The 18,335-nt window shown below is 30.6% G+C and overlaps 2 protein-coding genes across 4 annotated transcripts in view; one reads left to right on the top strand and one right to left on the bottom strand.

Annotated features, from left to right (window-relative positions):
- LOC107172235 (protein Skeletor, isoforms B/C) overlaps nucleotides 1-18,335 on the bottom strand; it is a 104,714-nt gene that overhangs the window by 7,405 nt on the left and 78,974 nt on the right. For all 3 annotated transcript variants that reach the window (XM_089228395.1, XM_089228396.1, XM_089228397.1), the window contains exons 6-14: nucleotides 14,187-14,425; nucleotides 6,962-7,142; nucleotides 5,475-5,495; nucleotides 4,954-5,132; nucleotides 3,986-4,326; nucleotides 1,962-2,138; nucleotides 1,303-1,401; nucleotides 987-1,142; nucleotides 76-239 (exon numbers count right to left, since the gene is read on the bottom strand). In XM_089228395.1, the coding sequence (XP_089084521.1) occupies nucleotides 76-239; nucleotides 987-1,142; nucleotides 1,303-1,401; nucleotides 1,962-2,138; nucleotides 3,986-4,326; nucleotides 4,954-5,132; nucleotides 5,475-5,495; nucleotides 6,962-7,142; nucleotides 14,187-14,425 (1,557 nt within the window). The remainder of the gene's footprint in view (nucleotides 1-75; nucleotides 240-986; nucleotides 1,143-1,302; nucleotides 1,402-1,961; nucleotides 2,139-3,985; nucleotides 4,327-4,953; nucleotides 5,133-5,474; nucleotides 5,496-6,961; nucleotides 7,143-14,186; nucleotides 14,426-18,335) is intronic.
- On the top strand, nucleotides 7,914-14,151 carry LOC149055251 (adenylate kinase 8). Its single transcript, XM_089228398.1, has 11 exons — nucleotides 7,914-7,994; nucleotides 8,932-9,067; nucleotides 9,961-10,052; nucleotides 11,479-11,578; nucleotides 11,661-11,747; nucleotides 11,883-11,974; nucleotides 12,073-12,250; nucleotides 12,406-12,488; nucleotides 12,752-12,861; nucleotides 13,026-13,233; nucleotides 13,679-14,151. The coding sequence occupies exons 1-11, from the start codon at nucleotides 7,929-7,931 to the stop codon at nucleotides 13,973-13,975; spliced, it is 1,449 nt and encodes a 482-aa protein (XP_089084524.1). The 5' UTR covers nucleotides 7,914-7,928; the 3' UTR covers nucleotides 13,976-14,151.

The following is an 18,335-nucleotide window of genomic DNA, read 5'->3' as shown; positions in this document are numbered from 1 at the left end:
TCGTTTGAGGTGCAAGTATAATTTTTTTAACTAAATTGTATTACTCTGACCAAAAATGATGGTTTATAATTTCACCTGATAGTAGACCAAATCCGGTGTTTCTTCAGCCACCGTCCAATTTAGTAAGCCAACGTTACCATTTTCGCAAGATAATTTTAATGAATCAAAAAAGGCGTCGAAGGTTTCCATTTCTGATGAACGGTCGTAAGACTTGAATTTAAACTCACAATATCGACCGGCTAAAAGAATAATAACACCCAATATATTAAGTAATATAATATATAATATATTATAAATTTTCAAATGTTTGAAAAAAATAAGTTAATTCTATCCTACTGACCACTAATATAGAAAAAAAAATGTGTAATAGACAATAGTACTTAATATAAATTATTATTATAAGATATTTTTAAAAAAATGTGAGTTCTCCGATCAAAATAGTTTTTTCAGTACAATACTACAATGATTATAATCGTTGAATTCACATTTAATATATCTGTTACAGTGATCTGATATTGAAATAGGCCTATTATACAGCAAAGCGACTTTTCCGTTTAATAGAATTATATCAATCCCAAAGCTCGAATTTCATTTTAAATTCTGAGTGGAATGTAAGATTCATATTATAATACACCCGAGCCCAGAGGCACTGATGTTTTTAATTATTTGGTGTTGTAAATACAAATACATTGCTTCAATTTAAAATCTTAATATTTTTAAATAAAAATTAATAATAATATTTAAGCTCTCATACTTTAATTATTAAAATATTGTGATATCTATTTAAATAACAGGACATAAAAAACCCCTTGTTAAGTGAGTTGAGGCAATTTTAAGTACTTTTAAGTAGATTTGGTGGTATTTCAAATCCGAATAGCATGTGTATGTGTATTATGTCTACAATAGATATTAATATTAATATTAAAAAGGTTTTACACTAAACGTTTACCAAACTTTTGCGTAATAAATTAATGTGAATAGAATACCTGTCGTAGGAAAAGGTAAGCCGTCAGAGTCGTAGACAATTCCGGCAAAAACCCGCTGTTTCCTCTGTTCCGCATCGTCTTTCTGTCCGAATCCTCCTTCACTGCTGTCCGTGATGTAAAGCGGGTGATAGTGTTCGCCTTTGTTGGGGTCATTTCCTTCGCGAATTGTTAATTATATTCATTAGGTGTTTGTGTTTTAATCGATCTCGTTAATCATATTAGTAAATATTTGAATAATTTAAGCAAACAATACCTACGTTGTGTGTATTGTACGCGAGTATACATAAATAATAAACCATTAATGTTATTAAATTACCTCCTTCGACAATGAACGTGTAGGTCTGTCTCCTTTCTACGTAGATTTCAGGTATGAGTTTGTCGTTTATGTACCAGACGACGTCACCCGTAGTATGTCCTGAAAAAATTGAAAATTATTGAAATTGTTAAATACCCATCTGTTAATATTAAATTGTCTAGGTATGTTTTTGATTTACCTACACTGTCCAGTATAATATTATAACTATAGCAGCTAATTGTTAATATTTTTTTCGCAAGTTAATACTGCATGTACGCTATACACTCATAATTTGTGATAAATTGATAAGATGTGTTAGATATGTAGGTATGGTTGTAATAGTTGAAATATTATTTATTTTTTAATTTGTTGAATATATTATGATTAAAATAATATATAATATGAAAAAAAAAATATGAAAATGTTTTTCCATTGCTTATCCATCTTAGACAAAATATGTCGGTGATAGCTAGGTAGACTTAAAAACCGAAGAATTTTAATTCCGTCGGTCCGTAAACCAACGTTTAAAACGTTTCAAAATCGGTTCAGTAGATCCAGATATTTCCCCTAACAACGTCATAAACATTTCCTGTTTATATATAATGGTCAAGATTGTATTGAATTATATTAATAACTCGATTTCTTTGACCGCATCCATTACAGCTATGTTAAATTCTTACCAGTAATGGCCGTGTAACCCCGAGCACCACCCGATGGCCCGAGCTTTGCTCTAAACTCTTTTTCGCCAATGACGATGTTCGGCGGCCAGGCGGAGAGCTCCATGTCATCGTCCAGATTGTACAGGGATATTGTACACGAGTGATCGTCCCTGGAGTTGAAATTTATTCGTATTTCGTCTGTGAACACCGATAAGGTTTGGTTATTGGTAAGTTTAAATAGATTTTTTTCAGAGCGTGTAAGAACTTAAAATACCTATATATCCTATAATTTTGTTTAGTTTACCTATTTGAAGTCACGAAAATGTGAATATTAATTTTGTATTTAAAAAATTTTAAATTTTAAAATCTAAATATCTTTAACGTTCGAAATACTTTTTATGGGCCTAAACCATGTCACCCAATTTCTGACAATGGGTTTGGTAAATATTATTTACAATCATCGTTTTCAAAATATTATTGTGTTCGTCCAATTTCATTATAATTCAATATATTATATTTAATACTCATCAATTGAAACATCTAATCGTACATATAATGTAAGAACACGAATATATAAATATATGATAATATGTACGACATTTTTGATATAGCTGCACTGAATTTAACTGATATTTTCGACTATTTTGACAGATCAAAATTGAAAATTCTCAGTAGTTTTCGAAACTCTGGGAAAAATCTTATTTTTTTACATAAAGGATAAAACCAATTTTTGAAAAAGTTTTTATTTTTTTGTGTAACACAAAAACTATTAATCTATTTATAGCCATGAGTTATTTTTGATTTTTAATTATTAAATATTTTTTATTCATACAAATATTGGAGTATGTCTATATTAATGGAGACACAACGTCTTAGCTCAGAATCATTTTTTGTATGTAATGACATATTATTATTGAATTCAAATAGAATACATCCATTATACAATGACATGCTCGACAGCTACAATTATGCAGTTTAACGAATAAAAATATTAATAATCTTACTGTCCGTTTATCATCTGTTTAATCTCGCGGTTTCCATTTACCTCAATATACGAAATTATATAACGTAACTTGTTTTAACACAAACACGTTTGGCCGATTATTACATTAAAACTTATAATATAATTAAACATTTATAGGTATTTCAATTATGCGTGTGGGTGTATAGACGAAAGATCAATGCGAAGACGTTTATGCAGATTAAATTAACTCAAGTAGGTAATTAAAAATTTATTTTTCAAGTAAATGAATGAACGAACATTATAAACGTTGTATTCATAAAGGCAAAAGGAATTTCAAACAGCCGAGGTAGTGCATTATTATGTTTTTTTATAATTTTATAGGTACATATTAAATTTGCATTATTATAATATATACGTATAAATCATAAGTCATAACTAATAATAATGCAAAACTATTCACTCATTCATGCAGCAAGTACCTAAAGTGATTTCCTAACCTATAGGCTATAATACACATTGATATATGATGTACTATAATAATGCACGTTGGTAAAAACCAAAGTCAAGTAGTACAATAATAATTGACGATATGTCATAAAAAAAAACCAGCGTGCGAATTTTATTATCGTGACACAGGTGTTCGTGTATGTTTGCGATAGCTTATTTTCAAGAACATTTTGACGTTGAGTGATGTGTGCCGATTGGTTTTCCTATCTCGATTCTCGAAATAGTTTTCAAACATTTTGAATTGAATAGAATTTCGGAGCAGATAAGTTGAAACTATATTTGTGTACAAACAATAAAATATGTATAATACAGGACAAATAAAATACTTTTGCAATACCGATAGTGTACACGTGGATAATAATATGTTGGATCAGTATTGTTCGCCGTCTTTATTCGAAGAATTTTTCATATTTCGCTAGATCTCCTTCCAAGCAAAAATATTCAAAATATGCCACTGCACAGGCCCCTTGAAAAGTCCTTCCATCCCGCCCAATACCCGAACAACACGTTTGACAAAGTGATAAATTATGCATAGCTGCAGGCATCTCGCGGTAACAAGATGGCAGAACCTTACCTGCGGTCATGTCCTGGATGGCGTGGGCGCCAGGCTGATCGGAACTTCCCAGTGGGCCGATGGCTGCTATGACCAGTGCGGCCGCGTCAACGGGCACTGGCTGGTCGTTGATGGCCTCGTTGGTCTGAACCGGCCGACGGTACACGATGCACGTGACGCCGTTACGCCGCGTGCCGGTCACCAGAACCGCATCGTTCCTGCCACCCAGTCGCTCGTCCTGGCACACGCCGTTCTTGTCGTCGCACTCGGTAGTAGCAGACAGGTAATAGTCCTCTGCGTGGAACGAGTTCTTAGCTCGGTTGTAGAACACTACCACTACGTCGCCGCCGATCATAGTCACGCTGTCGAGGTTGAATATTAATTATGCATCGTTTATATTTTAACATAAATATGTTTTCGGGGCGGCTGCGACTTTATTTTTTTCTTCGCCCGGTTTTCGCAACACTCTCTGCCGTGGCAGCACCACTCTCCCTTCGCCATAAAAAAGAAATTTATGATTCGTAGAATTTCTTTGCGCGGAGGAAAATTATCGAGAGGCGTGTTATACGTTTGTTACATACATACTCGTATAATACTGCAGAACACTCATATACTTATATAAGGACGTCTCACTATATAGGACAATTTCTAAATAAGTTTAACTTTTCGTGTATCGATATTTCAGAAAAAGCATAAAAGTACTCATTTTTTATTTACTATTATATTTCAAAGTTATTACATTATAGGGCATAGGCGTTAATATTTACAGTGTCAATTCCGCCCCCGAATTTTCGTATTTTTAAACAAAATTGTTGGTTATTTTTTTTAGAGAACAATATAACAATATTATTATTAGGTATATTTTATATTATATATACACATATTTAAATATTGATTTGAAATTGTATAAAGAATATAAATTATTACGTATTCTAGCTAAATACTATTATATATTATATATTATGTATATAACTATTAATGGTACTAACCTATTTTGGTTACCACTGAGACCAAAAGCCATGTATTGGTTTTCACGTATCTTTCCGGTCAACTGCACTTGAACCCAATCGCCTTGCACTTCCCAGTGCACTTGTAATTTACCGGGTAATAGTTCTCTACAGTTGCTCATCTCCCAACGTCCTTCAGGATCTGAAGTAGTGCTGCTCGTCTATAAAGTATAGCATAAAACTTTATCGATTTTTTTTGTTCTAATTTCTTAAGTATACTTTTTTTTTCGAACTGAACTCAAAATGTATAACGTGAAATGAATGCAATGAATCATAAACACCTGTTCTAATATGCTTACATTTTAATTGCAATTAAATGGAAGAAGAAAATGCATTTAAGTTGAAGCCAACTCATAAAATCCTAATTTGGCTACAGTAATAAGTACAATTTTGTTTGGTTGATTAGGATTATTCAATGACGCTAATAATTCTTGGACTTTGAGCCAAACATATATTACCTTTATTAAACTAGGTTTATAAATATCATTAAAATTTTTACTTACTGGATTGTACCACCATGTTGGCTTTAAATTCGAAATGCAGCACAAAATAAATACACAAGTCAAAAACATATTATAATATTATATGAGTTATTAAATAAGTTTTATCATTAGTTATTCGTTTTATCAATGCAATGTTTTTGAGCTAGTTAACCAAAGTTGCTTTTTAAGTTGGTAGTATTTTATAGACTCAAAGAAAAAATATTTATTAAGTACAATATAAATGTTTATTATTAATTATATCATTTTAATATATGAGTAGGTATGGCATTTTGTAATCAAATCTTTTAATATCATGGATTGAAAAATGTATTGCGATGAATATACCCATCACACATTTATATATATTTTTTTATTTGACTACCTAATATTATACATACTTATTAATGTAATATATTTATACTTATTTAAAATCATTAGTTGTTTTGAAATTTTATACATTTATATAAATCACACGATTATTAAAATATTGAGAAAATATTTTAATGTTTTCTTTGATTATTCAAATATTCTTTTATTATGTTAAAAATAAGCAACTGTAATAAAGTTACGATTGATTGTAGACAAAAAAAAAAAAACTAAACGATTTTGCTTTTTATAAAATTAACAATAATATTTAATATTTAAATGAATGTAAAGTTTATACTTTTAGATAAAAGTAAACGTAACGATTTATATTTTACAATTAAACTTAAAACTGATTATAAAAATGAGAGAATAATATTTACTGGAAACGTTTGTATATAATATATATTTTATTTTTATGAATAACAAAAGTTTCAATTTAATGCATTTTTTGTAAAAACTTAATATTATTTACAAACGTGTATTTTAATAGACAGGATTTGTAAACTAAAGAGAACGGATTAACCTCCCCCCCATAAAACAAAATACACATATAAAAATACAAAAATACAAAAATAATAATAATAACAAAAAAAAAAAATAAAAAAAAAAAAATAGTCGTCTTCAACTAGAAATAAAACTGCTATGTATGTAAAAAAAAATAACACAAATCATATTTTGTAAATCGTAAGAAGGTCACTCTATTAAAAAAATAAACTTATAACAAAACCGATTAAAAATTCAAACGTTAATATACTAGATACTTAAACAAAACAAAATAATAATAATAATAATAATAATAATAAAATAATATAAAACAACATAAAATATAAGGATACGAAATGATAGGTAAAATAGTTATAGAACGTATATAATCGGGGTGTACAGTTATGTTGGTAAATAGTGTACTAATGTCATTATGGAATATGATTATATTAGTAGTTAGGGTACCGCGGTATCTTGGCAAAGACTTCACGTCTGGTTTGCGGATAAGATTCGAAAACCCACGGTGGCGGCGGCGGCGGCGACGGTGGCTGAGATGACGACCACGTCTGATGGCGCCGCGGTTTTTTCGTCGGCCCATCAGTCGTCGGCCTACCGCCCGAGCCCTGTCCGCCACCGCCGCCTCTGAATTTACTACTCACGGTGAGCTTGGTCTGCCCCAACGCCGGTGGCACGTCCAAGTCGTCCGGGACGTTGACGTGGCCGAAATTGTGCGTGTACTGCACGCACCAGACGGCCAGCCAATCGATCGAGTGCATCGTCAGGCTTCTTGGTAATTGGATTTCTATGTCTTCACCCTGGTAGCCTTTCAGTGGTTCCAAGCTGAAAATATAAATTCGTATATTGTAATGCGCATTACATAAAAAAAACGTGTAGCCGAAAAACGTCATTATTCACGTTGCACTTCAATCATGACGATGACGGTGAAAAGTAACAAATTATATTTATAAATTAACTCGTGAGCACTGCTATCTGTGATATCGCTGATACATATATATACTATAATATATAACTTTTCTTTTTTAGATATTGTGTAGTGATGAGTTATGACCGATGTTAACATAATACAGTGTTCGAATATAACATACATTTTTTGCCGGATAACAATTTAAAAATATTGAAGAACTTTAAAGACTGTTAATTTGTTAGATTTGCAAGAGGAGGCGCGTGCTGCGTATTAGGTACTATTCGTATGGAACGTATTCAATATATATATAATAATAATATGGTAACTATAAACAGGGTGATTCATTTAAAATTAAAAAATTCGAAATGTTTTAAAAAACACAGAACATTTTTAAATTTTTACAATTTTAAGAACGGATAGGTATCTAAAGTCATATAGTATTATTACAAACAAATACAATGTGTTCTCAACCGACAAAAATAAAAATAAATTCAAAAAGGATTGCATTTTTTTCTTTCTATAGAGTTCACGATAAATGATGTGTATATTGTTTTTATTATTTGCATTTTGAACGCGGAAATGTGGTTGCCATGAGCGACAAATTTCGTGATATTAATATCACTCGTCCGGAAGAATAAAGGTAACTGACTTATTCGTTTTTCATAGCCTTGACATTACTCATTAAGTCTTAAACGTCAACCATGGAAATTATCAAAGCCAGACAGACGTGTTACTTGGAAAAGCACAGGATATATGAAATGTTTAGGGTACGTACACATATACGTATCAGCTAGGTCTCTATTCTATACGTATTATAATTTTATGCCTCCTAAAAATTAAGAAAAAAACCTTTCAATTCAATTCATTCATTATATAGATGTGTAAACGAATTAGTAATATCACAATCGTCAAAAATATGATCATCGTATAGTCAAAAATCATACAAACATTTTTTATAATTTTTTTAAATTAGCAAAAAATTTTACTGGCAGTTTTATTAATTATTTAAAATTCAAATACCAAATTATTACACCTCGTGTAATAAAATATATTTATGAAATTATGCTTTAACTTCTCGCAAATCCTTTATATTATATTTTAATATTAACATGTCTTATAAGTATAATTGTTTTTTAAATAATTTTTGATCTTTCATAGCTGGATAACTCTGAGATCACATGTTTACTTGCTTTTTTTAACTAGGTAATAATATGTTTTTGGGTTAAATACAAACTAATTTCGAATATTTATCGTGCTTTAGTAAGCACAATAAAATATTTCTAACTGATTTTTCGTAAGTTTTTCGCTGTCATGGTTACTTATTAACAAAAATATTTTTCATTTTTATTGGATTATACACAATCTGTAATGGTTTTTACAATAAACATATGTGCGAAAAAAATATATGTATAAATTCAAAACATGGTCACGTGAAGAGAAAGGTCAGCCAGTAGTAATACTCAAAAACCTATCTATAATATATAATTCATAAATTTTCCTTATAAAGGAAAAACATCGAGAAGTGGGCTAGGGTTTAAAAAACAATAAATAATCGTTGTCTTTGATTTTAAAGGTTTAAAATAGTCCTACTCATAGTTTCGTGCTATAGCCCTAGATTGTTGTACGTGTATTCATAATAGCGTATTATTTCTAAAGGTTAGACAATTAATGATATTTATGTCGATGAATTTTTTTCTTTTCCAGAACATGGTTAAGGCGTTCGTCATCTCACAACCCTCTGACCCTTTGCGGTTCATTGTACGGTATTTGAAATGCCGGCGTCACGTGGACGTACCAAAAATTTTGTTGGTCGCTCCTCCCGATCACCGATTGGATACAGGTATACAGGGTGGTCCCACAGAGATCTGACAAATGAAATAACTTTTGTTTTAATTAATATTTTTTTAACATTTCTTTTTAATATAACTCGTGCTACATTTTTAGAATACATTTTTATTTTTTATTTTATAATACTAAAAATAAAAAACCTAAATATTTTTTTCGAAATATTGGATATAGCCAATTTGTAGATCTGATTTTCAGAAAAATTTACATGGTAAAAACACTTATTTAAGTCAAATGACTTATTTTTTAAAAATATTTTAAATATACAATATTTTCGTTAAGTAAATTACGATCTAGTTTATGTTAGAAACATTTTAATTTCAAATAATATAAAGTTTTTTAAAAATATTTTATAAGAACATTTTGAAATAGGTGCATGTTCAAGTCTAATTATTTTTTTATTGTATTTATTTTAATAATATGTGATGCATAAACTATAAATTACTATAATTTACTATAATTTACTTAGGTAACGAAAATATTGATATTTAAAAAAAATTTGACTTAAATAAGTGTTTTTACCATGTAAATTTTTCTGAAAATCAGATTTTCAAATTGGCTATATTTAATATTTCGAAAAAAATGTTTAGGTTTTTTATTTTCAGTATTATAAAATACAATATAAAAAATGTAGCACGAATTATATTAAAAAGAAATTTTTTAAAAATATTGATTAGAACAAAAGTTATTTCATTTGTCAGATTTTCGTGGAACACCTGTATATCGATGGTGAAACCTTCTCTTAAGGCTTACGCTCACTATTCCCCCCCCCCCCCCACACACACACACGCACACACAAGGGTGAGTCGGAGTAGTGTTTATATGCAATATATTGTGATCCGCAATCTTGTGCAAATATTGACTACCATACTCGATGATTTTGTTTAGACAAAGTGAACGTTGCACTCAACATAGCCAAAAGCACCGGAGTGGTAACCATCGATCGCCGGAACGTATTGCGTAGATACCGGAAAAAACGAGTTCGTACTCACACGAGTATATTGAACATATACTCAATTTTATAAATTATAATGCATTATTTACCCTCCACGATATCTTTACATACGCTTTCCTATTATATTTTACATTCACGTGCATGTGTTCCACATTGGTATATTTTGTTGTAAAGTACTTGCAGTTAAAATTAGAAAATACGGATATTATTCGTTGTAAGTACGTAATTACTGCTACGCATTGAAAAAAACCTAAAGAGATAACAAATAAAATACTAATGTTTTCATTTCTTTTACATAATATTTTGAAAAACAATATCAAAATAAAGTAAAAATATACATAAATATACAATATACTATTATTATCACAACGTCATGATGATAATACCTATGCTAGTATGCTACCTATTGTAAAAAATTAGAGATGTGAGTGGTGTAAATTTACAGGGTAAATTTTTACCGGTAAAAAAATTTACCGTAAATTTTACCAATTTTTTTTACCGGAAAATTATTTTTTACCAAAAAAAATGTTGTGTGACCTCTCTAATCAAATGAAATCGAAAACGCCTAGTCTTAATTGTAAAGAGATATATTTTTTATCAAATGATAACAATACAATAATGAATAATACCAAGAATGCAGATAGTGTGATATTGATAATATACTATTATTAATACAAAAGTTAAGTCTAAATATAAATGTTTTGACTTAAAAAGAAGTAAAGGTTATGTGAATTTTTATAGTTTAGTTTAATTTAAATTATTTATTAATTGTAATATGAATAATTCAATATTTATATTTCATAAAATGTACTAATTACTAATGTCTAATACAGAACAATATATATTTTAGATTCATTTTTTAAATTTTTTGTTATAATTATTGTTATTATTAGAAAGAACTAGATTTAACAAGTAGGTATACAACATTAGTACCTAATACAAATCGTATTTACTAATTTCTAATAGTAAAAAATTACAATGGCTCTAAGATTTAGCTATTTTACCATTTTTACCACATTATTGGTAAATTGACTGATATTTTTTTTACGTAAATTCTCCATCTCTAAAAAAAAATGTATTTTATATTTGGACACAGTTAGGTTATAAAGTTTTAAAAGTACCTTGTTTACTTTACCCTAAAACTTTTTGATTTAAATGTTATAAAAATAAGATTAAAAAAAAAGGTATTTTAATATCGTTATTATAATAATTGAGTAAAAACTTTATAACAATAGTTTATTTTTACTAATAAAACTTATTATAATTGAGGTACAATGACCATCGTGGTCAAAAAATATTTGAAATTTAATTACTTGGTATACGATATTAATGATTCGAAGTTTGAAAAGCGTGTTTGATATAAAATATAAATCCACATCTATCTATTGTTCTTATAAGCTATTATAGTGATAAAAATATTATTCTATGTGTATTGTTCACGTGTGATTTAGATAGACGATGATGACGAATGTGATTCAACGGATTTCATGACCATGTTGAGGGAGTATATGAGAGCGAAAGGGGCGTCTGTAAAAGGATGGATACTTTTAGGTAATATAATACAAACAAGTCTTGTAATTTCAAGAAACCGACATAATATTTGGGATATTGTAAATTTTTTATGTTTAAATAGATATCCCACATAGTAACAAAGAAGCAGACATGATGATAAGTCTTGGCATTTTACCGACACACACAATCGTGCTGAAAGAAGCTCCAGGTAAGAAGGTTGTGAATTTTACTGTTGAAACAGTTTAAGATGAAATAATATTATTACATTAGTATACCGTCAACTTCAGTGTATGATTTTATTATTTATATTGTTATCATTAGGTATTATCATTTTTATTTGCAGCTTTATGTGATACTCGGACAAAAAAAAATTTTAATCTGAATTACAAAAACTTAGAATTTGAAATCAAAATAAAATTTCGGTTCACCTTAAAAGTTAGTAAAACGCATTATTATAATGATATATATATAACATAAATCGCCAAACAATAAACCACCAAACATCTGCCCATATTACACGTATATTTGGGTAGGAAATCAATGTACAGTCTAAATCGATCGACGAGATTACTGAATTATGCCTAGATCAAATAGCATGTCAAAAACCGTCAGACGTTCCGTTTGTGCCCAGAGTGGCAATAATCGGCCCTATAGGATCGGGACGTTTCATTGTGGCCAGTGCTCTATCCAAAAGATTCAATCTAGTCAACGGTAAGTGTTTGATCGTGGGTGGGAATAAAACAATAAATTGGTCAGACGACCTCCCCAATAACCGCGTTACGATATTAGCAATAAAAAATTATAATTATTATATATTATATATGTACAATATCCAACTGTTGTCATACACCGTGTGCGATGTGCAGTGGATTTTGATCAAATGTTGGATCAAAAAGTTGTCACCAGTGATAGAAAGCTCGCAGAAGAAACGGCACTCACATGGTTAAGAGTCTGTATAACATATACCTAACCTAATCTATACTCTGTCTAGCGAGAGAATACGCCGATTTTACACACATCACACTCTCTCGTCACGCAAACATTGAAACCGTTTCTCCTATGACAGGGTGCCGCGTGATGGGGATGCGCTGAAAACCATTTTCGTCGTCTGTGGCGTGTTTTCTTGTCGGACAGAGTATAATAATGTCAATTTAAAAAAATAACAAATGAATGTTATATTATTTTATGAAGTCGTTTATATTTTCGTTTTAGGATAAACTAACTGAAGACGATTGTGTAGAAAATGGTTACGTGATCAAGGGTTTCCCGCGTACGAGGGCTGATTTCGAATGGTTGGATTCTACCGAAATGGCTCCCAACCGGTAGGTATATAAAGTATATTAAACAGATGAGTGATTATTTTAATAAAACAACAAAAAATGTTGTCAGTTAATGTTTGTGATATTATTTACATAAGATATTATAATTTTTTTTTGTTGTCTTTTACATTATCGTGGACTGTTGTAACGTATTCTATAATCCGCAGAGTCATATTTTTGGCGATTAGTTTCCCGGAATTATACCTTCGTTACAAGAGTAGGTGCTTAGTTAAAAACACAGGAAATATTATGAGTCTGAATCAAGCACTCGAAGAGCTGAAAGCGGGTACGTTGAAATTCGAACACCTAAGTCGGTATCCGTCGAACTCAGGAAAATTTCTATGCGAGTTCAAAACGTATTGCGGACGTTTAAAAGTGAGTCTAATCAATATAATAGTATTAAATATGATGACTTCTTGGTTGTATTATATTATACACGTGTGTATATATAGTAATTTATTGTGTCTCAGTCTCACCAAATGTTTATGCATATAAAACATTATGCATAATGAGCAATATTATAACTGCAGTGTTGTAATAGACTATGATAATCATCAGAACTTTGAATAAATATATCTAAATGTTTAAATATATTTAATAATATATCGAAAGCAAAGTAGATATAAGTAACTTGATAAATATCCTCAATAACTCAAATATCAGTATTATATGATTTACGATAGTAGCGAATGTAAAGAAAGTCTTAAGTTAACTAAATATTTGCAGTATGTTATTATGTGTAAACCCATCATTTTGGCCGAACTCGATATTATAATAATCACCTCGTCGATCATACATAAAACACTACTGTGTGCTGCAGGAAATGCTCTATTATTGCGGAGACGGCTGCTCGATCATCCCTTTTGGAGAGTCGCTCTGTGACAAGGCGTCGGCGTGCATCGTATCTGGGAGTCCAGCAGCCGGCCCGAGGCCTTGCAATCACATGCCGGGCCGCCTGACCTCGAGCCTTGCCGAACGGATGCTTTTAACCACGGGAAACGAAGACGTCTGTCGCGACCCTGGGATGTCCGAGGCCACTCGTAATCTACTGAACGCCCTCGAACAAGACGCCAAAACGGCTGGACGACAAGCAGAACGGTTTCGATCAGAATTTTAAAACCGTCTGCGCCAAATAATATTAACGTTTTTTTAACCTATATCCGATATGTACAATATGTATTATTCCTAACCTACTTCGCGGAAACGCAGAAATAATCGATCGTCGATACCGGATGATATTATTGTGTTTCTCTTGTCGGTTAAACTATAATTATTATATGCCTTGCAAAGTTATTATAATGTCGTCGAAATGACATGCATTGTATTACCTTCCGACTTCGTTCGGTACTTTGACGCCGTACGGCGACGGTTCCGATCCATTTCCGACGAAAAAATATGCGTCCGGCCCCAAGCCGTCGTAGTGTAAATTTGGTATGTAGAATGTCCGCGCGTCCAGAATACTGATGTTTCCCGACCGCAAGCTGTGAGCGAAACGTTTAAACTCTGGTAAGATCCGAGGTTTGGGTGGGTCCAGTGTGACCGGTATGAACACCTCGCCGAAGTTTACCTGAAAGAAGAGATTAAGCCGATTAAAGACAATATAGCAATATAACAACACAATCCGATACGATGTATTGAAAAATCATAATTTGAAAGGAAAATAAGCGTTATATCACAATATTGGTTATAACACAAATATTTTAGCCGTGGTTTGTGGTTATAACCTAAATTAGGATTAAGGATATTTTATATCATAGAATGAAAAGTTGTTTATTGACAACCGCATCAACCGAGAATAGCTAAATCGATTTGGTTAGTTTTTTCTCTAAATGTTTGTAATATTGTAATAATATGAATGAGGTTTTTGATATATATAAATGTAATTTTTTTAAAAATTACTTATGAGGTAAGGTCAACGAATAACGATGTACCATTGGATATTTACGTTAATGTAGTAATATATCTAAATAATGTTGATGTTATCATGTCATTTTCCTACTTTCATCCTACTGCCACTCAATCACTGTGGTCCATAAAAAAAAAATAAAAATTTTATTTTAATATAAACCGAATATTATATTGAGCGTGTTTTTATTTGATCATTTTTAGTTTTGAAAGTTAATTTATATTATAGTAATAATATTGTCTACCTAGTTCGACAACTTCGATACGTTAATATAATCGAATATTACATTTGACAAAGTTGTAATAATAATAATAATATTATTGAGCGTTTATACGATTTCGAATATGCTTAGCACTCGCTCATTTAAATACAATGCACACGTAACAGTACAAAATATGAATCCGACGCACTGCCGCACTAATGGTCGAAACATTAAGGAGAGTTGACGCCCTACCACGACTCCCTATAGATGCAACGGAGGTAAGACTATGTGACATGAGAGCTTTTACATTATTTATGACATTGTACTAGCCGAATCATATAGGTATCATAAATATGACTCCAGGTTTTTATCAGTTCATACTCTGTACAATGCTCGTCATTTTAACGTAAGATTGATTATAGGAGTTTTATATTTGTGTATATGTGTGTGTGTGTGTACTAAACAATGTCTATAATAAATGATTCTCTTTATTCTTCAAAAATAATATTAAATATCCAATCGACCAAAAGTAATAATTTTAAATAACTAAAATTATAGATTGGTACCTACAGTAACCACGTATTTAGTTATACTCATGCTATTTTAAAGGTAAATTAAACTTAAAACTTAAAACTTATATTTTTTTTTTTTTTGTCAGAGTGATACTTTTTTCCAAACTGAAAGTAAATTGGTCCTAATAGATATCAACCTTAGCAAAAACGAACGCCAAACTATAAATCTATTCTAATTAAAAATAATTAAATTAAACAAATTTTTTAGGAATTTAACTAGTGAAAAGTTTTACATGGGCCAAATAATCTCAAAAGTAAGAGAATACAATTTCAATACACTGCTACATATTATCCACTCACTATTGTGACATACGTAAAAAAAATTTAAAATACAGTTTTAATATATAAATCAATCATAACCCCACATTGATCTTATGGTATCCAAATTTGGGGTCAAGTAAAGCCTTCTCATATAAGACCCATACAAGCCCAGTCCAGTCTATATGTCTTAGAAACCAAAAACTAGTAGGTAATCAGAAATTACAAAAAATCCACTTTAAATACTCCTCTCAAAATCTCCAAATCGAGAGTATGTAATCTTTCTCTATACTCAACAATCTACTGAGAAAATTCAAACAGAAATGGCCGCGAGACGTTCTCAAATTCTAATGGAACAATTCAAATCTAAACATGAAAGAACTTACTAAAAACACACTTATAAAAGGGTGCTGTTGTTGAATGGGTACCCTACTCATTCCCATTAAGCCAAATATAAAAAAAAATACGCTGTTATCACATATGCTTATTGTCTTAACTTTTTGTCTGGATTGTTAATAAAGTTTTAATTAAATAAAATAATAATTCAAGGGAATTTAAAAACAGCGTTTCTCGTATACTGGTACGTCAAAAATATTTAAGGTTATAACATTTATAATATCATAGAACCATAAAGATTCACAGATGGATCTATTAAATGATTTTTTTGGTACCTATAAGGCATAATTATTGAATTGTTATTACTGATCGTGACTGAGTAATAATATCATATTATACTTACGCAGGCATTACAGTTTATATACGGCCCCACAAAATCCCAATATTACAGATATGCGTGCATTAACTTTACTATTAATAAAACGCGTATTGGATAGGCTTGAAATGCATTTTTGAGCTTTGAATTTTAATATACCAGTATTACACGAATGAGAACATGGTGTCGTTTAAAAGTTGCAAGTTTTGAAGCTTTGTAACGAATGTATAAAGGGTAAATATCAAATTATATTCATTTGTTTGTATACGAAGATGTTTAATACTATATTATGTAGGATATAATATTTATCAGTCCGGCGTTAGTTTTAACCTTAAAAATAAAATACTTTTTTGAACTTATACACACACTTCGGTTATTTTTTCAGAATAATACGACAATAAAGGAAAAACAATTGTCGAAACGCTGTTGCGAACTTTATAATTTGCTGTCACCTTTTCGGTATTTTATTTCCCGTTAAATCGAAACCACCCGCCGCCTGCAGTGTTATGTAGATTTTACTGAACAGTTCAAACATCGAAAATTAGTTTTTTATATTTACTTTTACTGTCCACGCGTGTGTAATATTATACCTACTAAATATTTTAGTTCCGGGCACTGACCATTATTGTCGTCCCACAAACTCGTGCTACCTATCTACTACCTCGATGAAGTTTGTATACAAGGTAAAGTTTCCAATTTATTAGTTCATATTTGGCCAAAGATTTGGCCTCTACGTCTATATATAATTATACAGATGTGTTATTAAACTATATAGTCGACTGCCATGAAGCTTTTGAGAGTATAAACTATTGTCATTTTGCTATCAGCTGCGGTAGAGGAGTTCCTTTCTACAGTAATACTTCTGTAAAAGACGCTTCACACAATAAGGAAGCACGTTTCATTAGTATCTACGCAGTTTAATATATTGTCTTCATACCCTTTGTCCCATTGATTCGTTAAACCGAGATGCGTTTTTCTCGTTTACCATTGACGATCACCACATTGTACGTCATGTTTAATTTTTAAGCCTTAAAATTGTCTAATAGACGATGTCGAATTAAAAATAACAGAGGGATAATACATATGGGTTTACTGAACTAAATCGCTGTTAACATTTAGTAGGTCACGTGGGTTCCGTCACTCGGACTAAAAATTGATTAAACATAATATAATGTATTTTCTTTAACATTAATCAATTTTGAATTTTTAAATAATTAATAGGGTGTTACCATTCGGTATCCTCTCCAATCATACGATTCATGTTATTTATTTTTGTTTGTCGCTTATCAAACCTAGGTACTCATAATATTGTACAAAGAATATGTATAGATTGTAGATTCATTTCAATAAAAAAATTAAAATAGATATATTGATATACAATATATAATATGTATATACAGTAATAACTCTTTATAACAAAACTCGTTACAACGAAAAATTCTATATCACATAAATAACATTAAGCTAACTTATAATGGTTGCTTTGATTTAAAACCTATTAATAAATTACTCTCTATTACGAAACCTCTCAATAACGAAAGAAATCACATAGTCCCTTCAGATTCGTTATAGAGAGTTTTCACTGTATATGGATATAAGCATTTTAAGTTAAATTTTTTTCAACTTTTTACCAAACTGTCATGTACATAAATCGTAGCCAGTGAAAATCCTATCATTCTTATACACCAATCCAAATAATATTAAAACATAATTGACCGTGCACAATATGTATATTATGCTGATTGGGTTAGGGTTAGGTGAGCTGTAGCGCATTGCGGAGTTGTTGCGGGACGTTTAACTATTGTACATATATGTACTATGATACAC

Source organism: Diuraphis noxia, unplaced genomic scaffold, assembly GCF_037042655.1.
Source record: "Diuraphis noxia isolate RWA-SAM2 unplaced genomic scaffold, SU_Dnox_SAM2 contig0005, whole genome shotgun sequence".
Taxonomy (NCBI): domain Eukaryota; kingdom Metazoa; phylum Arthropoda; class Insecta; order Hemiptera; family Aphididae; genus Diuraphis; species Diuraphis noxia.
The sequence above is the reverse complement of the archived record's forward strand: the minus strand, read 5'-3'. Positions and strand labels throughout refer to the sequence as shown.

What these genes read in the sequence shown, in the direction of transcription:
- LOC149055251 (XM_089228398.1), top strand. Translation starts at nt 7,929, where the DNA reads ATGGAAATTATCAAAGCCAGACAGACGTGTTACTTGGAAAAGCACAGG. An exon ending in AAAAGGATGGATACTTTTAG is followed by an intron (nt 11,579 to 11,660) that starts GTAATATAATAC and finishes ATGTTTAAATAG; the next exon opens with ATATCCCACATAGTAACAAA. An exon ending in ACCGAAATGGCTCCCAACCG is followed by an intron (nt 12,862 to 13,025) that starts GTAGGTATATAA and finishes TATAATCCGCAG; the next exon opens with AGTCATATTTTTGGCGATTA.